The sequence below is a fragment of the Paramisgurnus dabryanus genome, chromosome 20 (genome assembly GCF_030506205.2).
Source record: "Paramisgurnus dabryanus chromosome 20, PD_genome_1.1, whole genome shotgun sequence".
NCBI classification, from domain to species: Eukaryota; Metazoa; Chordata; class Actinopteri; order Cypriniformes; family Cobitidae; genus Paramisgurnus; species Paramisgurnus dabryanus.
Window position 1 is genome coordinate 17,481,641 of NC_133356.1, and position 22,673 is coordinate 17,504,313.

Below are 22,673 nucleotides of genomic sequence, written 5' to 3' on the forward strand. Positions count from 1 at the left end.
CCACTCTCAGCTACAAAAGCCTCTTCTGTTTTAATGGAGAGCTCTGAGCGTCGGTAAAAGCCACCGCTCCTCCAGCAACACAGCGTTCTCACACTCTCCATTGTGTTTCTGTCTCTATTTTCTTCCTCTGTGTCCTCCGATTCCCTTAGTCTCACCTACACCGTATCTCCAAATTGTTCCCTCAGTGCAAGAAGAACCGCCGTATGGAAGGAACAGGCCTAGCGTAGGGTTTCAGGTTTAAATGCAGAGGTGTTGCCTTACCAAGTCTGTATTCATTCACACAATGAACCAAGGAGCCTCTCTTGTTTCTCAGTAAGAAGAGTCCAGACAAGACCTTTGTTTTCCACTTCATCAGATGCATGGTGTTTTTTACCCCTGTCTTTCTGGAACAAAGGCTGGAGGGCAGCTATCACACAGGGCTCAGACGGCTCTCTAAGGCCATGGCATGCAAGTGAGGGGAAAGTCACACCGTGGCTTCAGATCTCCTGTTTGGGAAAACTCGGTTTAAGTACGTCTTAAAAGTATCATAATACTTGGAACTAGGGTCATTTATGATGCCAAGCACTAAAAATGTCTAGCAAAATTGAAAAGTCAAACCTTTTTTACACTTTGCACCATATGCATGCAAACATAAGCAACTTGAACGGAAAATGAAACTGAAAATATAGTCATTTCAACCAACAAAGTACATTGCGTCCTTCTTTATGACTGCAGCATTCCTGTAAAAACTGAAGAATTGGATTCAATGTCAAATAAAATCCATACCAAGTTTGTTGCCACTGCTTATATATATATATATATATATATATATATTTAGGTGTACTGTATGTTTTACCTCTGTTTAAAGCGAGCCATGAATGAGACGTATAAGTGCTCCTCAGAAAGCCTTGACCTTGCAGTCATTCCTGCGTGAGGAGGTGGGCCAAGGTGCCCTTTGTTGTATTAGATTGTCTGTATGAACTCCCTGCTCTCTGATGGAAACTCGGCCGCAATTACGGAATCCATTTGTCATCATTCATTCTCATCTCCTAAAACCTTAATCCTGTTTGTGCCTCATCATACTCTCCATTATATCAAGCTTAGCCATGTTTACTCCACATGGTGGAAAAATGTGTTGCATTGCTGTGCTCCTGCTGTTCGGTTGTAATTCTAAGATTTATTGACTTATAGAGTATTGTTCACTTGCACAACCAAGTATGACAGCCAATTGCTGCTTGGATTGCTGGCTTTTAGTATTAAACAATACCTTAACTGTAGTATTAGACTTCCCATTTGTGCTGTAGACATGTGTTTAGATTGCAGAGTTTAGTTTTGACTTTAATAATTATTTATCTCTCTCTTACAGGGTTTTTTCCTGACTGTGTCCGTTGAATCCATCCTGAAGGTGGCCAAACACGCCTCTGAAAACAACAAGATCTTCTGCTTAAATCTGTCAGCTCCCTTCATATGCGAGTTCTTCAAGGATGCCCTGATGAAGGTTATGCCTTATGTGGACATCCTTTTCGGCAATGAGATGGTGAGATATCATATCTTGGCTTCTTCGTTTGATAGTAATAGCAGGATACACTCACGTCAAGGATTACTAGGAACACCTGTTCAATTTCTCATTAATGCAATGGTGTAATGGTGTGGGGGATGTTTTTTTGGCACACTTTAGGCCCCTTAGTGCCAATTGGGCATCGTTTAAATGCCACGGCCTACCTGAGCATTGTTTCGGACCATGTCCATCCCTTTATGACCACCATGTACCCATCCTCTGATGGCTACTTCCAGCCGGATAATGCACCGTTTCACAAAGCTCGAATCATTTCAAATTGGTTTCTTGAACATGACAATGAGTTCTCCGTACTTAAATGGCTCCCACAGTCACCAGATCTCAACCCAATAGAGCATCTTTGGGATGTGGTGGAACGGGAGCTTTGTGCCCTGGATGTGCATCCCACAAATCTCTATCAACTGTAAGATGCTATCCTATCAATATGGGCCAACATTTCTAAAGAATGCTTTCAGTGCCTTGTTGAATCAATGCAATGTAGAATTAAGGCAGTTCTGAAGGCGAAAGGGGGTCGAACACAGTATTAGTATGGTGTTCCTAATAATCCTTTAGGTGAGTGTATGTGTACTCTAGTTTTTTCATATCAGGCACGTCTCATTATTTCCTACTGAAACCTAATTTATTAGTCACCCTGTTTCTGTAGTGTACTTAAAGTGGGCAGTCAGTCAATGTAAATATAAAATGGAAATAGTATGTAAATGTAAGTTTCCACGAAACAGGATCACAATGAGAGGTCGATAGTCGATTTGAATGGACAAGATACTTAATACGTGTTTGTTTTTGCACTTAAAATGTAAAATAGATTTTTGAGTGTGCTAAATACTCATTATGGGAGTAACACCACTTAGACAGCCCGCAGACTTGGTCACAGACGACATGTTACCTCAGTATGAGACTGAGACTCTTGGGCTGTTCTGACTCATAGTGGTCTTGGGTCCACGCTCTGTGTCGTGCTCGTGAAGTCTCACAGTCAGCCAGTTTGGCTTATAGGTGTTTGGCATGTGCTAGAACAGGCTTAACAAGTTAAAGCATCGTTTCCACAGCTGAATGTCTTCCTAGCATCTTAACTGCTATTCTGAGAAGGAAGAGTTTTGACCTGACCCTCAACATGTTGGGCGGTGTGACCAAGATCTGATATCACAGTTGGAGTAAATGTATCACATGTTCAAATGTATCAAATGTTGAGTATTGTATACAGTATCTCATAGTTTACATAGCCCTTGCAGAATTGGTATAAACTTTGAAAAGGACGATCAGTGTTAAATAAGACCAGTTGTATCTTGATATGGTTGGTTTTGTGGGTATTAAATGTAAAAAAATATATATATATACATATATATATTTAATAGCCACGTGGCAATTTTGGGATTATTATTTGAATTAGATTTGTTAACTGCTTCATTCCGATTAATTTGTTCTCTCTTTATTTCCAATTTGATTGAAGCAAGCATGCAAATACATTCATATGACCCAACCCTAACAGCATGCATGCAGTACAGCAGAGTTTACAGCCTTACAATTTGAAGCAAAAAACACCAACTACTATCAAGAATTGAAACACCAATGGCCATCAAAATCACATAAACTATATAAAGTAGCTTTAATAATTCCCTCTATACTGGCACATCCACAGTTTCCCATTCTCAGACTAATTAAATGGTGCATATATGGTGAGTAGCTGCAGTCTTTTACTTGAGCGCTATTAATTTGTGTTAGCCTTTATGTATGTCTAGCTCTCTGCTGGTTGGTATGAAGTGTTTTGGCAGCTGGAGCTTGTCTGAATGCCTGTGTGTGGGTGGGATCTAACGCAGACAGGCGGGCCTTTATCTCAGCTGACAGGGTAGGCGCAGCGAGAGACGTCCAGGCCCCGTACCACCTCACGCCCCCTTAACTGGCACACATGAAGTGTGTAATATCCAGGGAGCGCCGTTGGTCTAATTGAGTCCTTTCCTGCTCCCCTCCTGCCTGCCTGCATGACATGAACCAGAGAAAAGTGAAACATTTCAGGAAATGTAATGGCCTCCACTAGGGATGCAGCGATTATAGATTTTGATGGTACGGTTATAGTCTGATAAATAATCACGGTTGTACGGTTATTACGGTTATTAAGGATTCATTTATTTCACAACATTAATGTATAAAATCACATGAATAAATTTTTTATCAATTGCTACATTTTTCTGTATTTTCAGTTTGTGTATTTTTTCTACAATTCTTGGACAAATGATAATAATAATAACTTAGCTGGCTTTGACTTAAACAGTATAGGTGCCTTTAAAACCTGTAGGCTATTCATTTTAATGATCTTTTGAATAAATGTATTTTTACATTTGGACTGAATAAAGTTATATTATTTTGGTTTGTTTGAAGTATTGAAGTAAAATATATGAAGTAAAAATGATAAGAGCCTCTCAAAACGAATAATAACACAGGGTCATCCTGGGCCAGGTACTGCCAGTCATTTTGACAGGTGAAGCTTAATATTACACAAAAATCAAATATAAATATTAGGGGTGGCAAGATTAACGTGTTAACTCATGCTATTCATTAATTAATCATTAACGCGTTAAAATAATTCAACGTAATGAAATGCAGTCAGAAATGCAGGGGTTGATCCGCGAGCAGGAGGTTTTTAATGCTGTACAGAGTAGACCGATTGAAGTGTGGATCTTTCATGTACGGATGCAGGTGCGCGCGCACACACACACCCACCCACACACACACACACACACACACACACACACACACACACACACACACACACACTCACACACAAACCGGATGCACGAACAACCAAGAGACGCGTCACGCGCACATATTCTTTTGAACGCGGAGCTTTGTCATATAATGCACAAACCAGATGCACGAACAACCAAGAGACGCGTCACGCGCACATACTCTTTTGAACGCGGAGCTTTGTCATACAATGCATCATGACGCATGCGCCTCTTGGTGCTTCGTGGATCTGGTTTGTGCGTGCGTGCGTGAAACAAAAACACGCGGTGTAGCGAAGGCTTTACGGTTACTTAACCGTGACGTTTTAAAGCGCGGTTAATAGTAAAACCGGTTAATCGCTGCATCCCTAGCCTCCAGTTAATTAAGTGAGAGAGTCGTGCAGTAAGAGCCAAAACCAGATGGTGTTGAGTTTACGCTCGGGGGAAATCGCCGCACACAAGGCGTGTACACGAAATGCGCGCGTAATCACCAACTATTTGCCCGCCGTTTGCCGCATACATGATAAAATTCAACAATGTGAATTGTCTGTGTCATTACAGATGAATTTGTTGAGCAGAAGGCTCAGACAATGTAGATAAATGGCATGATTAATTGGAACAGAATGAATAACCCTGACTGATGTTGTATAAGCAGTGATTAACTCGCGCTCAGAGCTCAGATTGTTTTAAATAACAGGGGAGTTAAAGTCATGATTGCTAGGAGGTTACAAAATGATTGAAATCGCTCCACTGCTGCCTATGCATGAGAGAGAGGGAGTGATGAGGAAGAGGAGATCAAAGAGAAAGACAAGAGACTGAAGAGTTGACTCATTGTGAAGATCTACCCAAAGGCCTTCTGCCTGACTTAATAATGTTAGCACAGAGATCAATGTAATTAGAGTAACAGAAGTAAGACAAAGGTTTTAAATATATGAGGAGTTTGGTTCCAAAACTCAATAAATACAATTTGACTAATTTGGGTTTTCTATACCAAGAAAGTGACAAAATGAAAACCACTATTTTCTGTTACAAACTTTCACATAGCATCTTTAGGTTATAACGTTAAAGATTTAGCTCCATAATTTGATTTTCAAAGATTTATTATAAAAACTTTTTCCGCAAAATGCAGTAAATCCATGACAAGTTTATTTTTCAAAATGCTATAAATCTATTGAATCAATATATAAATGTGCATTCATCTTTGCCATGTTATATTCATTAAGTTAACTAATTAAAAAAAAGAAACATTAATGGCATTAATCCAAACACTTACTTTGTCATATTAAGAACACTGCCATTGCAGCTGCTATACTTGGGACGTCGTCGCTGAACTGTTTTTAACAGCGATCAGCTGTAAAATGTTTTGTCCTGCTCGATTTTTGTTTACTTTGAGTAAAATAATGAAAAGTTTTTCATAAGATCCCCTGGGGTCAATGTGTTGGCATGACAGAAGCTTGATGCTGTAGTGTGAGAACAAGCAACAACCGGCATTTTTCTTTCGCTCGAGTGCCTCTCACGTAAATTATTTGATTTTGAAGGCTTACGTTTCTTCCCCACCACAGGTTTATCAATTGCATCAAAATTACTTCTCTTGTTTATTTGTTGATGACGAAGTACAGAGTAGATGAGGAAAACTAGTATTCAGTGTGTATTCAAAGCGCCGCCCTTACTGTTTACAATGCGTGGAATGGTGGGCTGTGATAGGTTAAGCGGATTTATTGCATTCTGCAGATAAAGAGGACTGGCATTTGTCGAGGTTTGAAAAAAGCGAGAAAAGAGGACAGGATAAGACAGCAGATATCGGATTTTGCGTAAAATAATTTGCGTAAAATAATTGACTTTTTAATACTGACCTGTTACAATACTGATTTTGGTGGTAACTAATTTTTTTTTTAAACCAAATTCTTCATATATAACCTTTGTATGTGTATATATATATATATATATATATATATATATATATATATATATATATATATATATATATATACATATATACATATATACATACAAATGTTATATATGGTTTTGTAGAGAAAAAATCTATTTGTGCTTCATAAATGTTCGATGCTTGCACACTGCGATAAATTGCAATACCTCTCGTAGCCTACATACTACATATTATTGTACGCACATGTGCGTCCCACATGCTGATGATGAAAATTGCGTGACGCGCACTGTACGCGGACCCATGGGTACAGTGAAAAAATGCTTATACTTTGACCTTAAAGAGTTCTTATTAGTACCTCAAAGATACGGGGCATTGCCCCATTTTTACAAATTCTAGGTAAAAGTGACTACACTGAGGAAACGAAATTAATAGTATACAGTAGACTAACAGTAGTAACAGTGGTGTTAAAGCATCTTTTTAATGAGTTTACTATTATTGTAAAATTAAAAATAAGTGAGCATTGATAAAACTTTTGAATGGTGCTTTGTAATATACAGTAGTGTGCAAAAGTCTTAGGCCACCACCTCCAGCTTTGTTATTTTAGCAAAGTTTTAATGTTCATCCATATTTATTTTCCACTCTTTGTATTAAGAATAATTAAACACATTATTAAAAACTTTTCAGAACTAAAAGTCGTCTTCAGGTATCAGTCTGTAATTAGTGTGACCTCTCTTGGCACTAAACACATCTTGAGCTTTTTTGAGAAGACTGAAGTCTTTTGATTAAATTTAGAAATTAGGATTTAATTTAATTTAGGTTTAAGAGATCCTGCAGTTTCTTACTATTGCTCAAGTCTAAGGGGAGTTTATCCTAAATACTTGACACTTCAACTTATACTTTTATCACTACACTATTGCAAAAACAACAAATCTGGCCTAATGGTGGCCTAAGGCTTTTGCACAGTGCTGTATATGTAAGCAATACTGTAAGTTACAAGAGGCTGTGTTATATTGTTGAATAAGTCACGGCTGAAGGGCATTGTTACGCATGAGTCAATGCAACCCCTTTAGCCATGACTTAATGATAGTGCAGCACTAGCCTTAAGTACCTTATTGCTTTTATTAAACTGTTAAAACACAGCACAAATATTAAAGCAAAAAAATTACATTTAACTTTCATTAAGTAAAATCAATAAAAGTCATTGACTGATTGTTGAACAGCAACTAAATGTTTCACATACGTTTACATTGCTAAGGATGCTGCGCAGTGATACACATAATCAGTGCCGAAGTCATAGCTGAGTTTTAGCATAAATAAAACAGCTGTTGACCAATCAGAATCAAGGAGTGGAACTAACGGTTATGCCTGCCAACGACCTATACCTCCCAGCTGATTCAGACAGCTGCACACACATACATTATGAAAGACAGATGTCAAGTTTCAAAGATCTTGTTGACAATCACGGACGGACATTTCCAGAGCTTTGGGCCGTGGTGAGCCCCCACTGAGATGCTTAGAAGTCTTACTGAGACATTTGGTGATGTTTTACATGGTTAGCCGATTTTTTTTAAGTGGTTTAGAAGCAGCTGTCAGAATTTCGAGCAGAAGGAAAGGGATAGAGAGAGAAATGGAGAAAATGAGAAGAAAGATACAAGGTGAGATAATTAAAAAATGCTTAAGAGCTGGATGCTGTCAGGGGAACTCGCACAATGCTCAGTCTACACCCGAGTGCTTTCCTGCACCATCACATTCTGTACTCAATTAAATGTGTCTGTATGTACATGATGTACTCCTGTATATCCCTGTGGAATGACCTGCAAAAATTACTATATGCACATAAACGGGCTCCAGAACATATGGTTATATTTGTGTTTTTATATTGGGGCATAACAGAAAAAAGATATGAAATCTGAATAAATATGTGACCCAGTCTGTGAAAACCCAGCTTAAGTAATTTTTACTGTTTTTTTAGATAAAATCATCCTTCATAATGTTAAGAATTTTCTGTAAAAATATAATCTTGATATCTTTAATATTGAATGAGTAAGGTTATGTCAGAGATTAAAATCAGTAATTGAAATCAATTAATATCAATTCCAATTAATATCAATTTAACTGCAGTTGTTTTTTTATTTAAACCTTCATAACTTAAAAAATACAGCTAAGTAGTACCATAAAACAAAATAATAACATGATATCATAATAATAAACATGTTTTGACAAAAATGTTAAAAACGGAGTTATCTCGTTTGGCAATGAAACTCTTCATTTATTACACGCTTTTTTGTCGTTAAATAATGGCGCAAAAAACAGTAATAACACGCGCAAAAAAATTAGTAAATCTTGTTGCTTTAATTACTTAAATAATCTCCTCCCATAAATTTTGTGTCTGAAAGGAAACCTCCTAGAAATGCATATTCAATAAGGTCAGTCGCAAAAATAACTAGACCACACCTTTTTAGCGCTAATTATCCACTGCGCATCTTTAGTAAAAGCAAGATTTACTATATAGACAGTTTCTTTGAACGCACGTGCGGTGATATATATAAAGGTTGACTATACGTGCCATTTTTCCCAGACACGTCCTGGCCAGGATTTCGGTGCGTCTTCCTGAAGTCGTATTTGTTGACCATTCAGTTAAAAACATAAGACATGCAATCCTAGTTTAATTCTTACCTTAAAATGTAACGGTTGCTTTTCTGTAAGAATAATAATAATCCTCTATGACGTATGCGGTCGACAAAAATTACTTCCGGAAGACGCACCCGAAATCCTGTCCAGGACGCGTCCGGGAAGAATGACACGTATGGTCACCCTAATATATATATTAGGTTTGACGCTCTTTTTCTTTTCGTGGAATCTTCTGTCAAGGGTTTTCGCTGCTTCTTCCCCGGCTCTGCCATTTGCAACAATCGCTAGCCATGTTTCGTTCCCTGAGACTTTGCAAGACTGAAGGACGGCGGGTCGGATACAGAGAACTTGCAAGTAGGGTATTCTTCCTACAGGCAGTAGGGGCGGGCGAGAAAGTCTTCATTCGTCCTGCAATGAGTCATTTAACCATATACCGACTTACAAAGATGATTTATTAACATAAAATGCTGCCTTGTGTCCCTTTAAGATTGTATACATTATATAGGACACATTTTATACAGTAACATTAGCTAAGTGTAGTTTTTGATACACTTTAGCTATGATTTCAACTAAGGTAATCTACTTGTTGTTTATTTTGCTTGTTATCAGAGATAAACTACAATCTCAGAAATTAAGGTACAAAAGTTGTCACTGGGACAGTACCCTTTCAAAAAGGTACACCTTTGTTCCCTAAGAGTGCATACAGTATTAGTACTTCAAAGGTACATATTGGTAAATGGTACATATTAGGACCCTTTTTAAAGGGTACTGCCCCAGGTACAGCTTTGTACCTTTATTTTTACAGTGTACTTAAAAAGCACTGTTGTTATTGATTCTATGCAGAGTTTACCGGAAGTTACGCTTGTTTCATGAAAGTTGTTTGTTTATGTTGTTACTGCTGAAACGGCCTATATTCTGTATTTTAACCATATAAGACATGTAGGTTTTATTTCATTTTGAATATTTTATTATTTTAATTTTCATATTTTTTCTTTACAGTAGATCCATATATAGTAAATTATATACAATATTTAAATATGTATAACACCCCATAAATGACTAGCTAATCAGCTAATTCTTTTAAATGGAAAACACTAGATTTCCATCCCAGCCCTTTGTATTTCAGGCATTATAGACTAGTCATAGTTTGTATGCATCACTGTGGGTTTAAATCAGGGTCACAACAGGGTAGTTCAGCTAACAGCTGTAATTGGAAAGCTCAGAAGGCTTTACCCTGAATATCCCCCACATTGACATCACACAGCCTGTCTTCAGCTTGATAGGGAGTTTCATAACACACATTTGAGGGTGAGTGGGGCTGTCTTTATTGGGTACGCCTGCCTCTCTTTTGAGACGCACAGTGATGATGGATGGAAGAGAAGGTATTGTGTTGAGGGCCGATCAATAGCTGCCACCGAGCCCAGTGTATTTCTGTCACTGTGGGGTTGAGTGTTGGGATGTCAGCTGGTTGTTGCCAGAATGATTTGGGAAAGTTTAACACCAGCCTGTTCTGATGCTTTACACATCAGTCAGTTTGGTTAACACTCACTTCTGCCACACAGGGAGACTCACACACAGACATACAGTATGTGTGGATGTATCATATATCGATCAGATCTCAAGCATGGGTTGTTATATTGTTTGTAGTGAAGTGTCATACTGTTTTGTTTAATATGAGGCTGTTATTTATCCTCTCTAGCTTTGTGATAGGAGAGGGAACATTCTGTGAAAATATAACCTTGATATCTTCAATATTGACCGAGTAAGGTCATGTCAAAGATTGAAATGTGAAATTCAAGATGGAAATCACACTTTGATGCTCCTAATCTCATAATTACATTATTAGACTTTATCCTGGATTTCACAGACATACTCACATATGGGATGTGAGATAGGGGAAGAGTAGCCGGAACTCATACTTGGGTTGCCATAGCGCAATATGTCGTATTGGCAATGACAAGGTGATTTAAAAAATCGACAGTATTAATTTTAATCTCAAATTCGCTAAAATTGCCTAGTCCAACAAAGAGGTAGATTTTTGTTTCCAATAATTAGTTGCAAGAATAAAGTAGGGGAGAGCGGGGGTGAAAGTACAAATCGATTTTCTCCGAGCCCTGATAACATTTGCATCCCAAAATATGACAGCATCTTTAGCACACAACCCTTGGCAGAGCTGACAAACATTGTGTTATTTACTCACCGTTTTCCGTGTGTAGATCCAGAAAGCTGTTTTCAACCATGATAAGTAAATTCCAAAAGCGGCCAGGGTTTCCCCCAGCACATTTCAGTTCGGGTGGCCCGCCTAAGCTTGGAAACCCTACCGCCTTAACTAGGTCGTACAAAAAAAGGCCGTCAAGTGCATCTCGGAGAATAGCGCATATGCGCTTCACACCGCGAGCGGGCATGCGCGCCACATGGCAGAAATGAGAAAGACGTGGTCCGGACCGTCACTAGCCAGTTGATAAAACATTTTGGAGAATAGGGCAGACGCGCTTCACACCGTGAGCATGCACGCTTGCCACACGGCCGAAATGAGATAAAGATGTGGTCCGTCATGTCTGGAGAATAGCCAGTTGATCCTTAAAACACGTGTCCGTGAGAACTGTTAGTGGACTTATGTTTTGGGGTTATTTAAGCCTGTTATTGTATAGTTCTTGCAAAATTTAAGTAAGTTAGCTGGTAATTTTGTTGTTTGTGCAACCTGCTAGCAAGGTTTCACGTGCCTGTTGATTAGATATAATTGTTAAGCGCTCTTGCTCACTTTATTTATGTGCATTATTTACATGCTACAGTACTTATACTCCTTTAAGATCATGTAATTAATAGTGGGAAATAATCAGTTTTTTTCCATTTTTGCACCATCTATCATCGTTCACCAGACGTTCTACAACATCTGCATAGTTTGTGTTTATCAACCATTTAGTTTCACTTCATCACAGCAGCTATTCCCTATAGAGGTATCTGTTAAAAACATTAAATTCATTAATAATCTAGTACTAGTAATATCTAGTAATATCATGACGCCCCTTTTATTACCACGCCCCGTGCACCCGCCCAACCCTACCACCTTAACTAACAAATTTTCTGCTGGAACCCTGGCGGCCGTTTTTTTCTTATAACGCGTTGTGTTTTTCCTTTCATATATTACAATACGGATCAATCTACAGGTTATTAAGTGCTCAAACACATCCTGAAGTTTGACTTCTCATAGTTTTTCAAAATAAAAGTAAACCGAAATGTGGGGGGGTCCTGTCTGCTGTTACTGTTGCATTATGTTGAAAATTGATATTATTCTAATTTGATTTAATTTCATTTTTATAGTGTTCAAACTGTTGAAAAATATTTTATTCTCAACAATTTAAGTTTGTACTGTTGGTTGCTTTTGAAACTAAACTTTTAAAATAAAAATGTAATTTCATTATTTTTTTACAAAGATAAATTACAAAATATATAATTGCAGTTACATATTAACGAAGTCATAGTCATGTATATTTCATACAAACAAGTGTAACAAAAAATCTATCTTTCTGTTACTTTTGACCCACCTGTGTGTTAATTTCGTCTCTGCTCTCAGGGTCAAAAGTAACATTTGTTCAAACTTCCACCTAGTATTGATAGACCACACTTGTGAAATACTGGCCACAGCAAAAATATATCTCTGTCTATAAAATTATCTTTTAAAATTAAGTTTTTCTGAAAAATTTTATTTTCACCCTTGCTCTCGCCTATATATAATTTATGATGTAACCCAATGAAATGTGAGAAATTTTATGTTTAAAGCATAAACCTCCTCCTTTACAGTATGCCATCTTGTTTTAGTTTTATATGTGTCCACTTTCCTCACCAAATAACTATAAGAACAATCACAGCTGACTCATGTGAAGCAGCCTCATACCTCATCTGGGAGTGTGACTTTGTCATTCGACCAGTCTGTAACTCAGTGGCATTGGTTATAAATGTCTCTGTATTTACCCACTTTCGTAAGCCTGTATTCATCATCCAATAGTTTCCCCACAAAACCCACAACCTTGTTTACGTGCTAACTTGCATTTCTGTGACGAAGCACGGACAATGGCAGGCTTTGACAGTGATCGCAATGTACTCGATTGCGCTAATAAGGCTATCATTGAGAAAGATGTCATGAGCCATGGGCGGGGGTGTTTTTTCCCACCTCTTCTGTTCTGTATGAACCAGGAGAGACTGCAGTCAGCACTCATGATTCTGGTAATGATATCATTACAGCTGGTTATTGCTTCTCATGCATTGTTTAACAAAGACATGTTTGAAGTGCTCAGCGGAAATCTCAGACAGAGTTTTCTCTGCTTGCGAGCTGAATCAAAAGGCGGAGAGAAGATCAAGAGCAGGAGACACCTTTTTAAGTTCTCCACTCACTTTGCCAAAAAGAAGAAAGTTACATTAATGTCCCAAAATGACGGCATAGGAAAGAAAGCTTTTTTCACTAGTACAGTACAGTATGTATTAGAGATGGGTGACAGAGCTTATTTATTCGATCAGAAGAGTACTGTCAAGGCCAGTTTGAGAGATAGCTCTATTAAAGAGATAGCTCACCCACAAATGAAAATATTGTCATTAATGACTCACCCTCATGTCGTTTCAAACTCATAAGACCTCTGTTCATGTTTGGAACACGGTTTAAGATGTTTTATATTTAGTCCGAGAGCTTTCTGACCCTCCATTGAAAATCTAGTAACTGTATACTGTCCATGTCCAGAAAGGTATTAAAAATCATCAAAGAAAGTAGTCCATGTGTCATCAGTGGGTCAGTTAGAATGTGTTGAAGCATCGAAAATACATTTTGGTCCAAAATTAACAGAAATTGTGACTTTATTCAGACTTTATCCGCGTCTGCTGTGAAGCGCATGCATGAGACTAAAGTCACGTGACTGCAGTGACGCGTTTAACGTACGACGTGGCTGACGTGTTATCTGGTGCACCCCAGTAGTTTTTTTTTGTCTGAGGATAACACATCATTCGCCTCACTGCAGTCACGTGACTTTAGTTTCGTAGAGAAGATAATGCTGAATAAAGTCGTAATTTTTAGACCAAAATGTTTTTCGATTTTTCGAACACATTTTGACCCACATTTTAACTGACCCACTGATGTCACATGGACTACTTTGATGATGTTTATATTACCTTTCTGGACATGGACACTATACCGTTTTCAATGAAGGGTCAACAAGCTCTCGGACTTAATATAAAACCTAAACTGTGTTCCGAAGATGAACGGAGATCTTACGAGTTTGGAACGACAGGAGGGTGAGTCATTAATGACATTATTTTCATTTTTGGGTGAACTATCCCTTTAACTAGGATGTTTATGGACATTTGAGGATGGTAATTTTTGAAATTAATTAAGCCTTAACGGCAAATTATCAGACTTGTTGTTTTTGTTTTTTATTTAACAACAATTACAGATTATGATCAATCTTAACAACAAAACACACTAGATTATTATTAATGTAACCTTTGGCTTTGTCATTATTTGGTGTGAAATGACTTCTTAACTTCTTAGCTAACAAAGTTGTTTTTCAATTTAAAGTTTATAATGTAATACTCAATCATTTTCATGCTGGATAAAAAAACATAGTAGCAAACACTTTGAATTGATAGTTTTATGTGAGTATTGATTCTCTCAGTACAACATGAGTATTGAAAGTATTGATTCACCCATCCCTTGGATAAATCCAGTTATCATTCTGGCAGCAGAGCGTTTCCTTTAAGATGTACACAGTAGATATTTTTATCTAAATTGTCATGTCTGCTCTACTTATGCCTGTGAGAGTGTAGCAGTTAGCAGAGGTGAGCTTTTCCCATGCACAGCCTCTGCAGTCCACCTGGACGGCCGCCATCTGCAGCCACGTCAACATCCATCATCCCACACGCACTAAACGGCATCAGCACTCGCTCACGTCCAGGGTACCAGAACACATCTCACGGTGAATTACACAACATGTCCATCTGCATTTTTCGACCTCACAGATCTCTGGGAAATAACACGAAGCATCATAAACCTAGGCCTGTCGGTAAACCTGTGCTAGGAGGAACTTTAGATGGGTTTTCACAGATTGGGTCATGTTATTAGCACTTTATTTACAAGTGCACTTTTACAAGTTATATATACTTGGTTTCATGCTTGTCTCACCCCAACTTCCTGTTTAAACAGGAAGTGCATTAATATTTGAGAGAAATTTGTGTTTGTTATACCATATCATGGGGGGTTTAACTGTCTTGCACACGGTCACAATAGTGGCAAAGGTCCCGTTAAATTCCAAAGTTCATGCATTGCTCCTTTTGGAGTATTAACCTCAGACTCTAACCCTTGGTTTTGCAGCATTGCGATGTAACCATCTGTGTTATTCGCTGGTGATGTGTCATTTCCTGCTATAATTTTAAGCTTTGTTTGTGGCTATATCTGGGTGACATGTCATCAGTTATAGAGGTGTTGTCTAGGACAAGCGTTGCTTACTTCCAGCTCTTTAGCAGTAATTGCATCTGGTGGTGGTAAGTATAGGATTAGTGGCTTTAGATAAATTTCCACTGAACGAGCCTGTCTTTTGTGGCTTGTTTGTCGCTCTTTCACAGTCTCTCTCTCCCTCTCTCTCTCTCGATACTGCCCTTACCACTGTCTCTCAGTCTGTCTCTCTTTATTGGTTTGTTGTTTGTCGCACGTCACGCTCCAGTTGGCCTGCTGCATTCTCATGGGAGTATCTTAACACCTCAGCAGTGCTGGCTTTCTTCCCTCTAATCTTCCTCTTTCCCTGCCCAGATTACTGTATCAATAACCATCTGCCAGCCCCTTCAGACAGCATTGCCCCCTGTATAGTCACAGCCATAGAGTCCTGATTCATGCAGGAATATGTGGGATTTTTGGGAAACCATAAGAAAATTACACTGTTATCTGTAACCAACAGTTGCATCTTTGTTTTCTTTCTGTCTGGTGCACTTTTGGTTTGCAAGTGTTTATGTCACCAGTGGAATAAATAACATCTTATGATCCTGTGGTCAGAATGGTTCTCTTTTTTTAGCGTTGCTGCATTTTTTCTTTCTTCTCTTAGTTAGCGAATGATTTAAGAGAGCCCATCCCTCAGGCTGGGTTTTTTTTGCATTCTGTTGAACTTTGTCTTTCTTTGGACTCAATACATGCAGCTACCACTGCTGGCCCCATTCACGAAGGAAAACACACTCCTCATTTTCTGCTTTGAGCTTCATCACAACATGGATAACCACACAGGACCTGAGATGAAAGTAGCCAGTGAAGTAAATAACCAGTGAGGTTGGCCCTCATGAGCCGAGCTTCCTGGCCTGTCAGAGCCACGTTTCTAAGCCAGACCAGATGTCAATGTGCACTCATCCTCTCCCTTTATAACCACACTCTTCACCTCAACTGTAAAACCACCTTTATTCTATTCTTCACATTTCTTTCAGTTTCTCGCTACTGAATTTTCCAAGACTGTCAAGTGTGAACATTTCTGTTTATACCACAAATTAAAAACACATCAATTATACTCCACAGAATAAAGTTGAAGAGTTTATTTTTATGTTAAACTATTTTTCCTATGTCAGTTGGATATGCAGAGAGACTACTGTAATGTTATGTATTCTGAAATGTTTAACCATGGTGTCAGGGGACTGGACTACCTGTTTGTCCAAACAGTGGAAGACAAGGGGAAATGTTTGAGAATCTGTTTGGTTCCGCAAGTGGCATCAAAGTCTATTTAGGGACGTCATGCCAATAAGTTGCCATGTTCGCAATGCTTCTGTTCAGTATCTACTTGAATGGGAAAAGGCGGTTATCTTAACAATTGTGTGCTGAAATCACAATTAAAGGGCACCTATTTCATTGCTTAAAACAACGTTATTCTGTGTATTTGGTGTAATACAATGTGTTTGCGTGGTTTATGGTAAAAAACACATTATTTTCCACATATCGTACATTTTTGTAGCTCCAGTTTTCACTCTCTTCCTGAAACACACGGATTTGAAAAGCACTGTGTCCCTGATTGGCCAGCTAATCTGTACGTTGTGATTGGTCTGAATACCTCTGACGTCAGCAGGAAATATGACGCTCCTTACCATGTTTTAAAGATTCGGTCACAATGCAATGCTAACAGGAGTTAACTTGGAGGCTGCGAGACAAAGTGGGAGGAAATATGATAATGTCGATCCGTGTGTTTGTTGTAGTCCATGAAAAGGGATTTACGTTGGAGACGATAACTTGCGTGATTTGCGGTATGTAGCCTTTGCATATCGTTAACATGTACTAATAACACCAAAGGAAATTTAAAAGAGTGAATCGGACAATAGTTGCTCTGTAAACATTATATTTCCGACCAACAATTAATCCTGACATCAACTGTACCATAACTTTTCTTTCTTAAGCTCAATTTGCGTTATAAAACACCTTTATCCAAGGTCGTTTCAGCTACTGAGCATGGGCACAGGTTGGCAAGTGTCTCACGTGACTGTATAGAGCTCCTCCCCCAGAAAATCGTCAGTCTTTATTGTTTGATGATTGGTTCTTTTAACTGGAAGGTGGGACTTCAGTTACCAGGGCGGCCATATATTGAGCATTGTATTGTCACCTATAGTATTGCTCGCACTTCTTATATTTAATATCTTTGGCATAAATTAGCTTTTTTTGTCTTATATTTAAGTACAAAATCCACTTATAAAAAATAGACTTTTTTATCTTTGTCCTTTCATAATTACGACACCCAGAAAGCTTAGGTTGTGAAAGTGATGATTATAATGTTGTGCTTATCGAGTGTCTTGGAACGTGCTTCTAGTGTTTTATAGCCTAGGCTAGTGAGGATTGTCTGTTACAGTTTTCCAGAGGGGTTGCATTAACTCTAATTCCTGGAGCTAATCTTGAAATAATTCTGCTTAATCACTCTTAATAAAAGAGTGGCTCACCTTCGCTGCCGGATAGCTGCATTATCAGATCATTCAGCTGTAATTGGTGTCATGAAACCTGGTGGTGGGTTATCTCCATGGGGACCGCTGTTGGGAAGTTTTTCCCCAACTTTACGGTACAGAGATTAACCTTGGAGCATTTGACCTCCATGCGCTGAACACAAACACAGTAATATCTGCAGCTCTGTGACCCTGAAGTGAAAAATCTTGTGACTGCAACCGCATACAAACTGCTAAATGCCAGGTCTGGGTGTTCGCAGAGTGCTTGATTGATGTCAGATGGCGTATTATAGATTAATGTACATGTCTAGGGTCTATTATGCAGCGGCTGTGACAGGCAGGCTGTAGGTGGCCTATGCCCCTTACATCACAAAGCCCTGGTTCCTTCCAACCTCCCCCCATTTCTCTCTAAAGGCCGAGGTTGTCACAACTGGTCCCTGGAGTCATTCAGCCAAGCAAAGGGCAAAACCCTGCACACATAATTGGAGTCTTTTAACCCTCAAAGAGCCCTTTTATTATCTAGAAGAGCACAATAATAAAGCCGTTTATTTGTCTACACTAAATCTGAACCCATATCAGCTCACTCTCTCTTCCCAACAAATATATTTCAGATTATGTGGTATTTTATGTTTAACCCTGCACATTTACATGTTTACTATTGTGTAACCAATAAAATACATAAAAAATATGTGTGGTGTTGTGTGTTTCGTTATATATTATGTTATGTTACGTTAAACTATATTACAATATTAAGGATGCAACTAATTATAATTTTCTTAATCGCTTAATCAGACGATCATTTTTGGAATAATAGACTAATCTACTCTACCGACTTAGAATTTTCACTTTTAGTGCTGGGCAAAGATTAATCGCGATTAATTGCATACAAAATAAAAGTTGAGTTTTGCATAATATATATGTGTGTGCTGTCTAGTTATTATGTATTTTTAAACACACTCACATACATATATACAATTCAGAATTATTTTTAATTTTTTTAAATTTATGTATAATATAAAATATATAAAAATACACATGTAAATGTAAATGTTTTTAAACACATACATGAATGTGTGTGTATTTATATATACAAAATAATTACACACAGCACACACTTGTATGACGCTAAAAATCACTTATTTTGTATGCGATTAATCGTGATTAATCTTTGCCCAGCACTAATTTTATGTTACATTACGTTATACTCTTTTAATATTACTGTAGGACTGCAACTAATGATTTTTCATAATCTATTATTCAGACGATAATTTTTCAGATTAATCTACTTTACCCACTTAGATTTTTCACTTTTAGTGCTAAGCATTAACGATTATTCGCATACAAAATAAAAGTTTATTTTCGCATAATATATATATGTGTGTGCTGTGTCTAGTTTTTATGTATATTTAAACACACTCACATACATATATACAATTCAGAATTTTTTAATTGATATATTATTTTTTTTATTTATATATAATATATAAAAATGTAAATAAATATATATATACACATGTAAATGTTTTTTAAATATGTGTGTATTTAAATAAACATAATAATTGCACACACTTGTATAATATGGTAAAAATCACTTTTATTTTGTATGCGATTAATCGCGATTAATATTTGCCCAGCACTAATATTATGTTACATTACGTAATACTCTATTTTAATATTAGGGCTGCAACGAATGATTTTTTCATAATCTATTAATCAGACGATTATTTTTCCGATTAATCGACTAATCAGATAAAAACCTAAATATCTACTCTACCTACTTAGATAAAAAATATTGTGCAGTATGGGTTAAGGTTAGGTATTGAAAAAGCGCTTGACTTTAATGTGTGTGCATGTGTAAAGAAATATACACTTACACTATATTATAATTTAATATTGCATTTCATAAGGAATTTAAAATGTATTTTGTTAGTTTTGGAAGAAATAAAGATTACAAATGATGTGCTTCAGTGCCACACAGTTTAAGCATGGCTTTGAAGGGTGGTCTAAATGAAATAATATCATTGCTACACTAAGCTGTCATTAATGAAGGATGCATTTGTGCTTTGTTTTGCAGGAGGCCATGGCGTTTGCGCGAGAACAGGGCTTCGAGGTGAGTGTATGGACGATCACACACTAAACAGATCCTAAAGGATTATTTTTCAGCTGATAATGAAGTTCTTTTTCGGACAGTGATTGATGTGCTATTATACTCTCTTGGCCCCTTGCAGTGGTCGCCATAGCAACCTGGCAGTCGTCATGGTTTCTTTGTTCAGCCAGCACTCCAGCTCACACACTCTCTCTCTCTTTCTCACACACTTATATACACACACACAAACACATTTTCTCCCTTACTCTCACACATTCTCTCTCTCGTCCCCCTCCTTTTTCGCTGTGACGCATTCCACCCAGGTCTGCACCCAACATCGCCTACAGATGTTATTTATTGAATTTTGAAAAGGCTCTTGGGAGGAGTGAAAGAAACCCTTAGGGGCTGCTTTAAATCGTACCGGTGTACAGGGCAGGGCTGGCAGGTGCCTTTGTTGAAGAACCCACCTTGTTAGCTTCATTACACTGCGCCGAGGATTCACCGCGGTATTACCCTCAATTATACCGTGCCGCATCCCCTCATAAATACTAGATCACCTCTCCCTCTAGTCTCTGAAACACTGATTGGCCTTGTTTGCACATAACGTGTCAAAATAATTTGAGTTATCTCCCTGAATAGCAGAGAGATGCAAATGTAATAGTGCTGTTTCTCCTCTCATATTCACAAATTTACGTGGGGTGGAGGGGGGGTCGCCGTCGCTGTTAAGTGTGAATTCATAAGCAAAGTAAATGTGAGTTTAGGAACAGTATGCTTAAATAATTGAAGTGGCTTATCTTTTTTCAAATGCAGAGCTATCCGCCTGAATGTGTTTCGTCTCAGTATGAATAATTGTCTTCCAGGATCACTCAAGGTGCGATCGACGTGACTGGAATGCAAAGCAGATTCTGGCAGCAGAGTAAGTTAGAGAGAGAGAGAGAGAGAGAGAGCGTGCGAGAGAGAGAGAGAGAGAAGCAGTTCATGAGCCAGAGAGATAGAGGAGGGGGGGCGAGCTTGCAACACGCAGTGTAAATATATAAATGGCAAGCACTGTCACACATTGAGAGTACCTCTTCACTGATTTCACACACGTTGTGTTGATTTAAGGCTCTGTGAGAAGGGAATCTTTGATATATTAGACATATGAGTCTTTACTTTTTGTTTCAGAAATATCTCGACAGAGAATAAAGCAGTATAGCTAAAATGTAGGCATTTAGTGACAGAATAGATGCGGTTGAAAAAAATCAACTGTGTTTGAATTCCAGATCCAAACATATCGAAATGTTTGTGTCGTCTGAGACGTTTCTGATCTACAGTCAGAGGCACCTCCACACATCAGCTAATTTTCCACATGAGCAGGTCCCCAAACTTCCTTCCTCAACATCACAGAAAAGTCCCTCTTCATTTATCAGCAATAAACCTGCCCCCCTGTACCTGAAGCGAAATAGGATTGGTTTTATTTTTGGGTTGGATCATAAAACAATAAAGCCAAACAATATGCATTATTGTGGTTGTAGGCACTGAATATTATTGTCTACCTTGCATATGCGTTCTTTAATACAGACACCCAATAAACCGGATGATTATCTGGAAAAAAACAATAATCACTAGACATACCGCCCTCTGGTAAAAATAATATTTTCCTCACCTGTTAAACAATGTGGCAACATTCACAAGTGAGAACGAAAAATGCTGATCTACAGATCTGGTGAAAAACTGCTTTATAGAAGTGAAAATCAAACACATCTGCTTAGCATCAATCCATTTCCCTCGCTTCAAAGAGATGCCTTGTTAATAAATCAATTTACATCTCAAGAAGGTAGATAAGAGTGTGTTATTTTCTCTCTGTATCGAGTCGGCATTAGATCTGCCTCACAGTGTGATCCGTTTCTCATCTGTTTTACTTAAATACCCTTAGATGTTGAATCTGCCGCAGGGTAATTGATGTTCTATTGGCTGCTGTTCATCCTACAGATTACAACGAAGGAGCTGTTTTATTAGCTTTAATATGGACACAGAATTGAACACCCTAATAAGGCTGGGTTTTTTTTCGCTTGCTTTCATGATTATTAAAAGAGAACATCTCTTATGATAATCGCTGACAGCTACATTACGGCTTTCATGAATAGCGGGATATTATGGTTAAGCTTAATTAAGCTCGTGCTATTGTCCTGCTTAAAGGTTTTTAATGCTTAAATCCTTCTTTACACGCCCCTCTGATCAAATGAATCAAACATGGTTATAGAGTAGACGGTAGTCGATGCCATGATTGGGGTAATGTAGTTCAGGGTTGTGTAGTTTACAGAAGTCAATCCAGCCACTGGTAGATTGTGAATCATTTTAGTGCAAATTCCTATAAATTAAATTCAAACATATACAGCACTAGTCATTTTACTTTAGGACAAAAAAAGAGTAAACTTTTACTACATTGAACACAAATAATCATCTGTAGTGCTTGAACTTGGGGATAAATACTGTGCCGATACCAATATTCTATTTTTAGTCTGTTTTTTACGTGTATGCGAATGTTCGCACATGGTCGAACGCAAAATACATATTATTTGACTCGTATGTGTTCACAGGCATTTGCCGCATACGCATTGCGACAAAATGCAATGCATCTCCTGGGCTACACACTGCATTGTCCTGTAGGCGCACGCGCGAGGGTGTTAATAAATGCGCGTAGGGTGTTAATAAATGCGCGTGCAATGTTCTGATGACGAAAATAGCTTCATGCGTAGTCTGTGTACATGTAAAAATTTACTTTAGATGCGAAAACACTGTAGATCACTGATTGGTCTGAGAGAATCTTCACTACCAGCGCCATCGCTATAATGTAAAAGATTAACTTTACCTTCATGC

The 22,673-nt window shown here is 38.0% G+C and overlaps 1 protein-coding gene across 2 annotated transcripts in view; it reads left to right on the forward strand.

Annotated features, from left to right (window-relative positions):
* adka (adenosine kinase a) overlaps window positions 1-22,673 on the forward strand; it is a 168,947-nt gene that overhangs the window by 125,184 nt on the left and 21,090 nt on the right. For both annotated transcript variants that reach the window (XM_065296743.1, XM_065296744.2), the window contains exons 7-8: window positions 1,346-1,516; window positions 19,803-19,838. In XM_065296743.1, coding sequence (XP_065152815.1) covers window positions 1,346-1,516; window positions 19,803-19,838 — 207 coding nt within the window. The remainder of the gene's footprint in view (window positions 1-1,345; window positions 1,517-19,802; window positions 19,839-22,673) is intronic.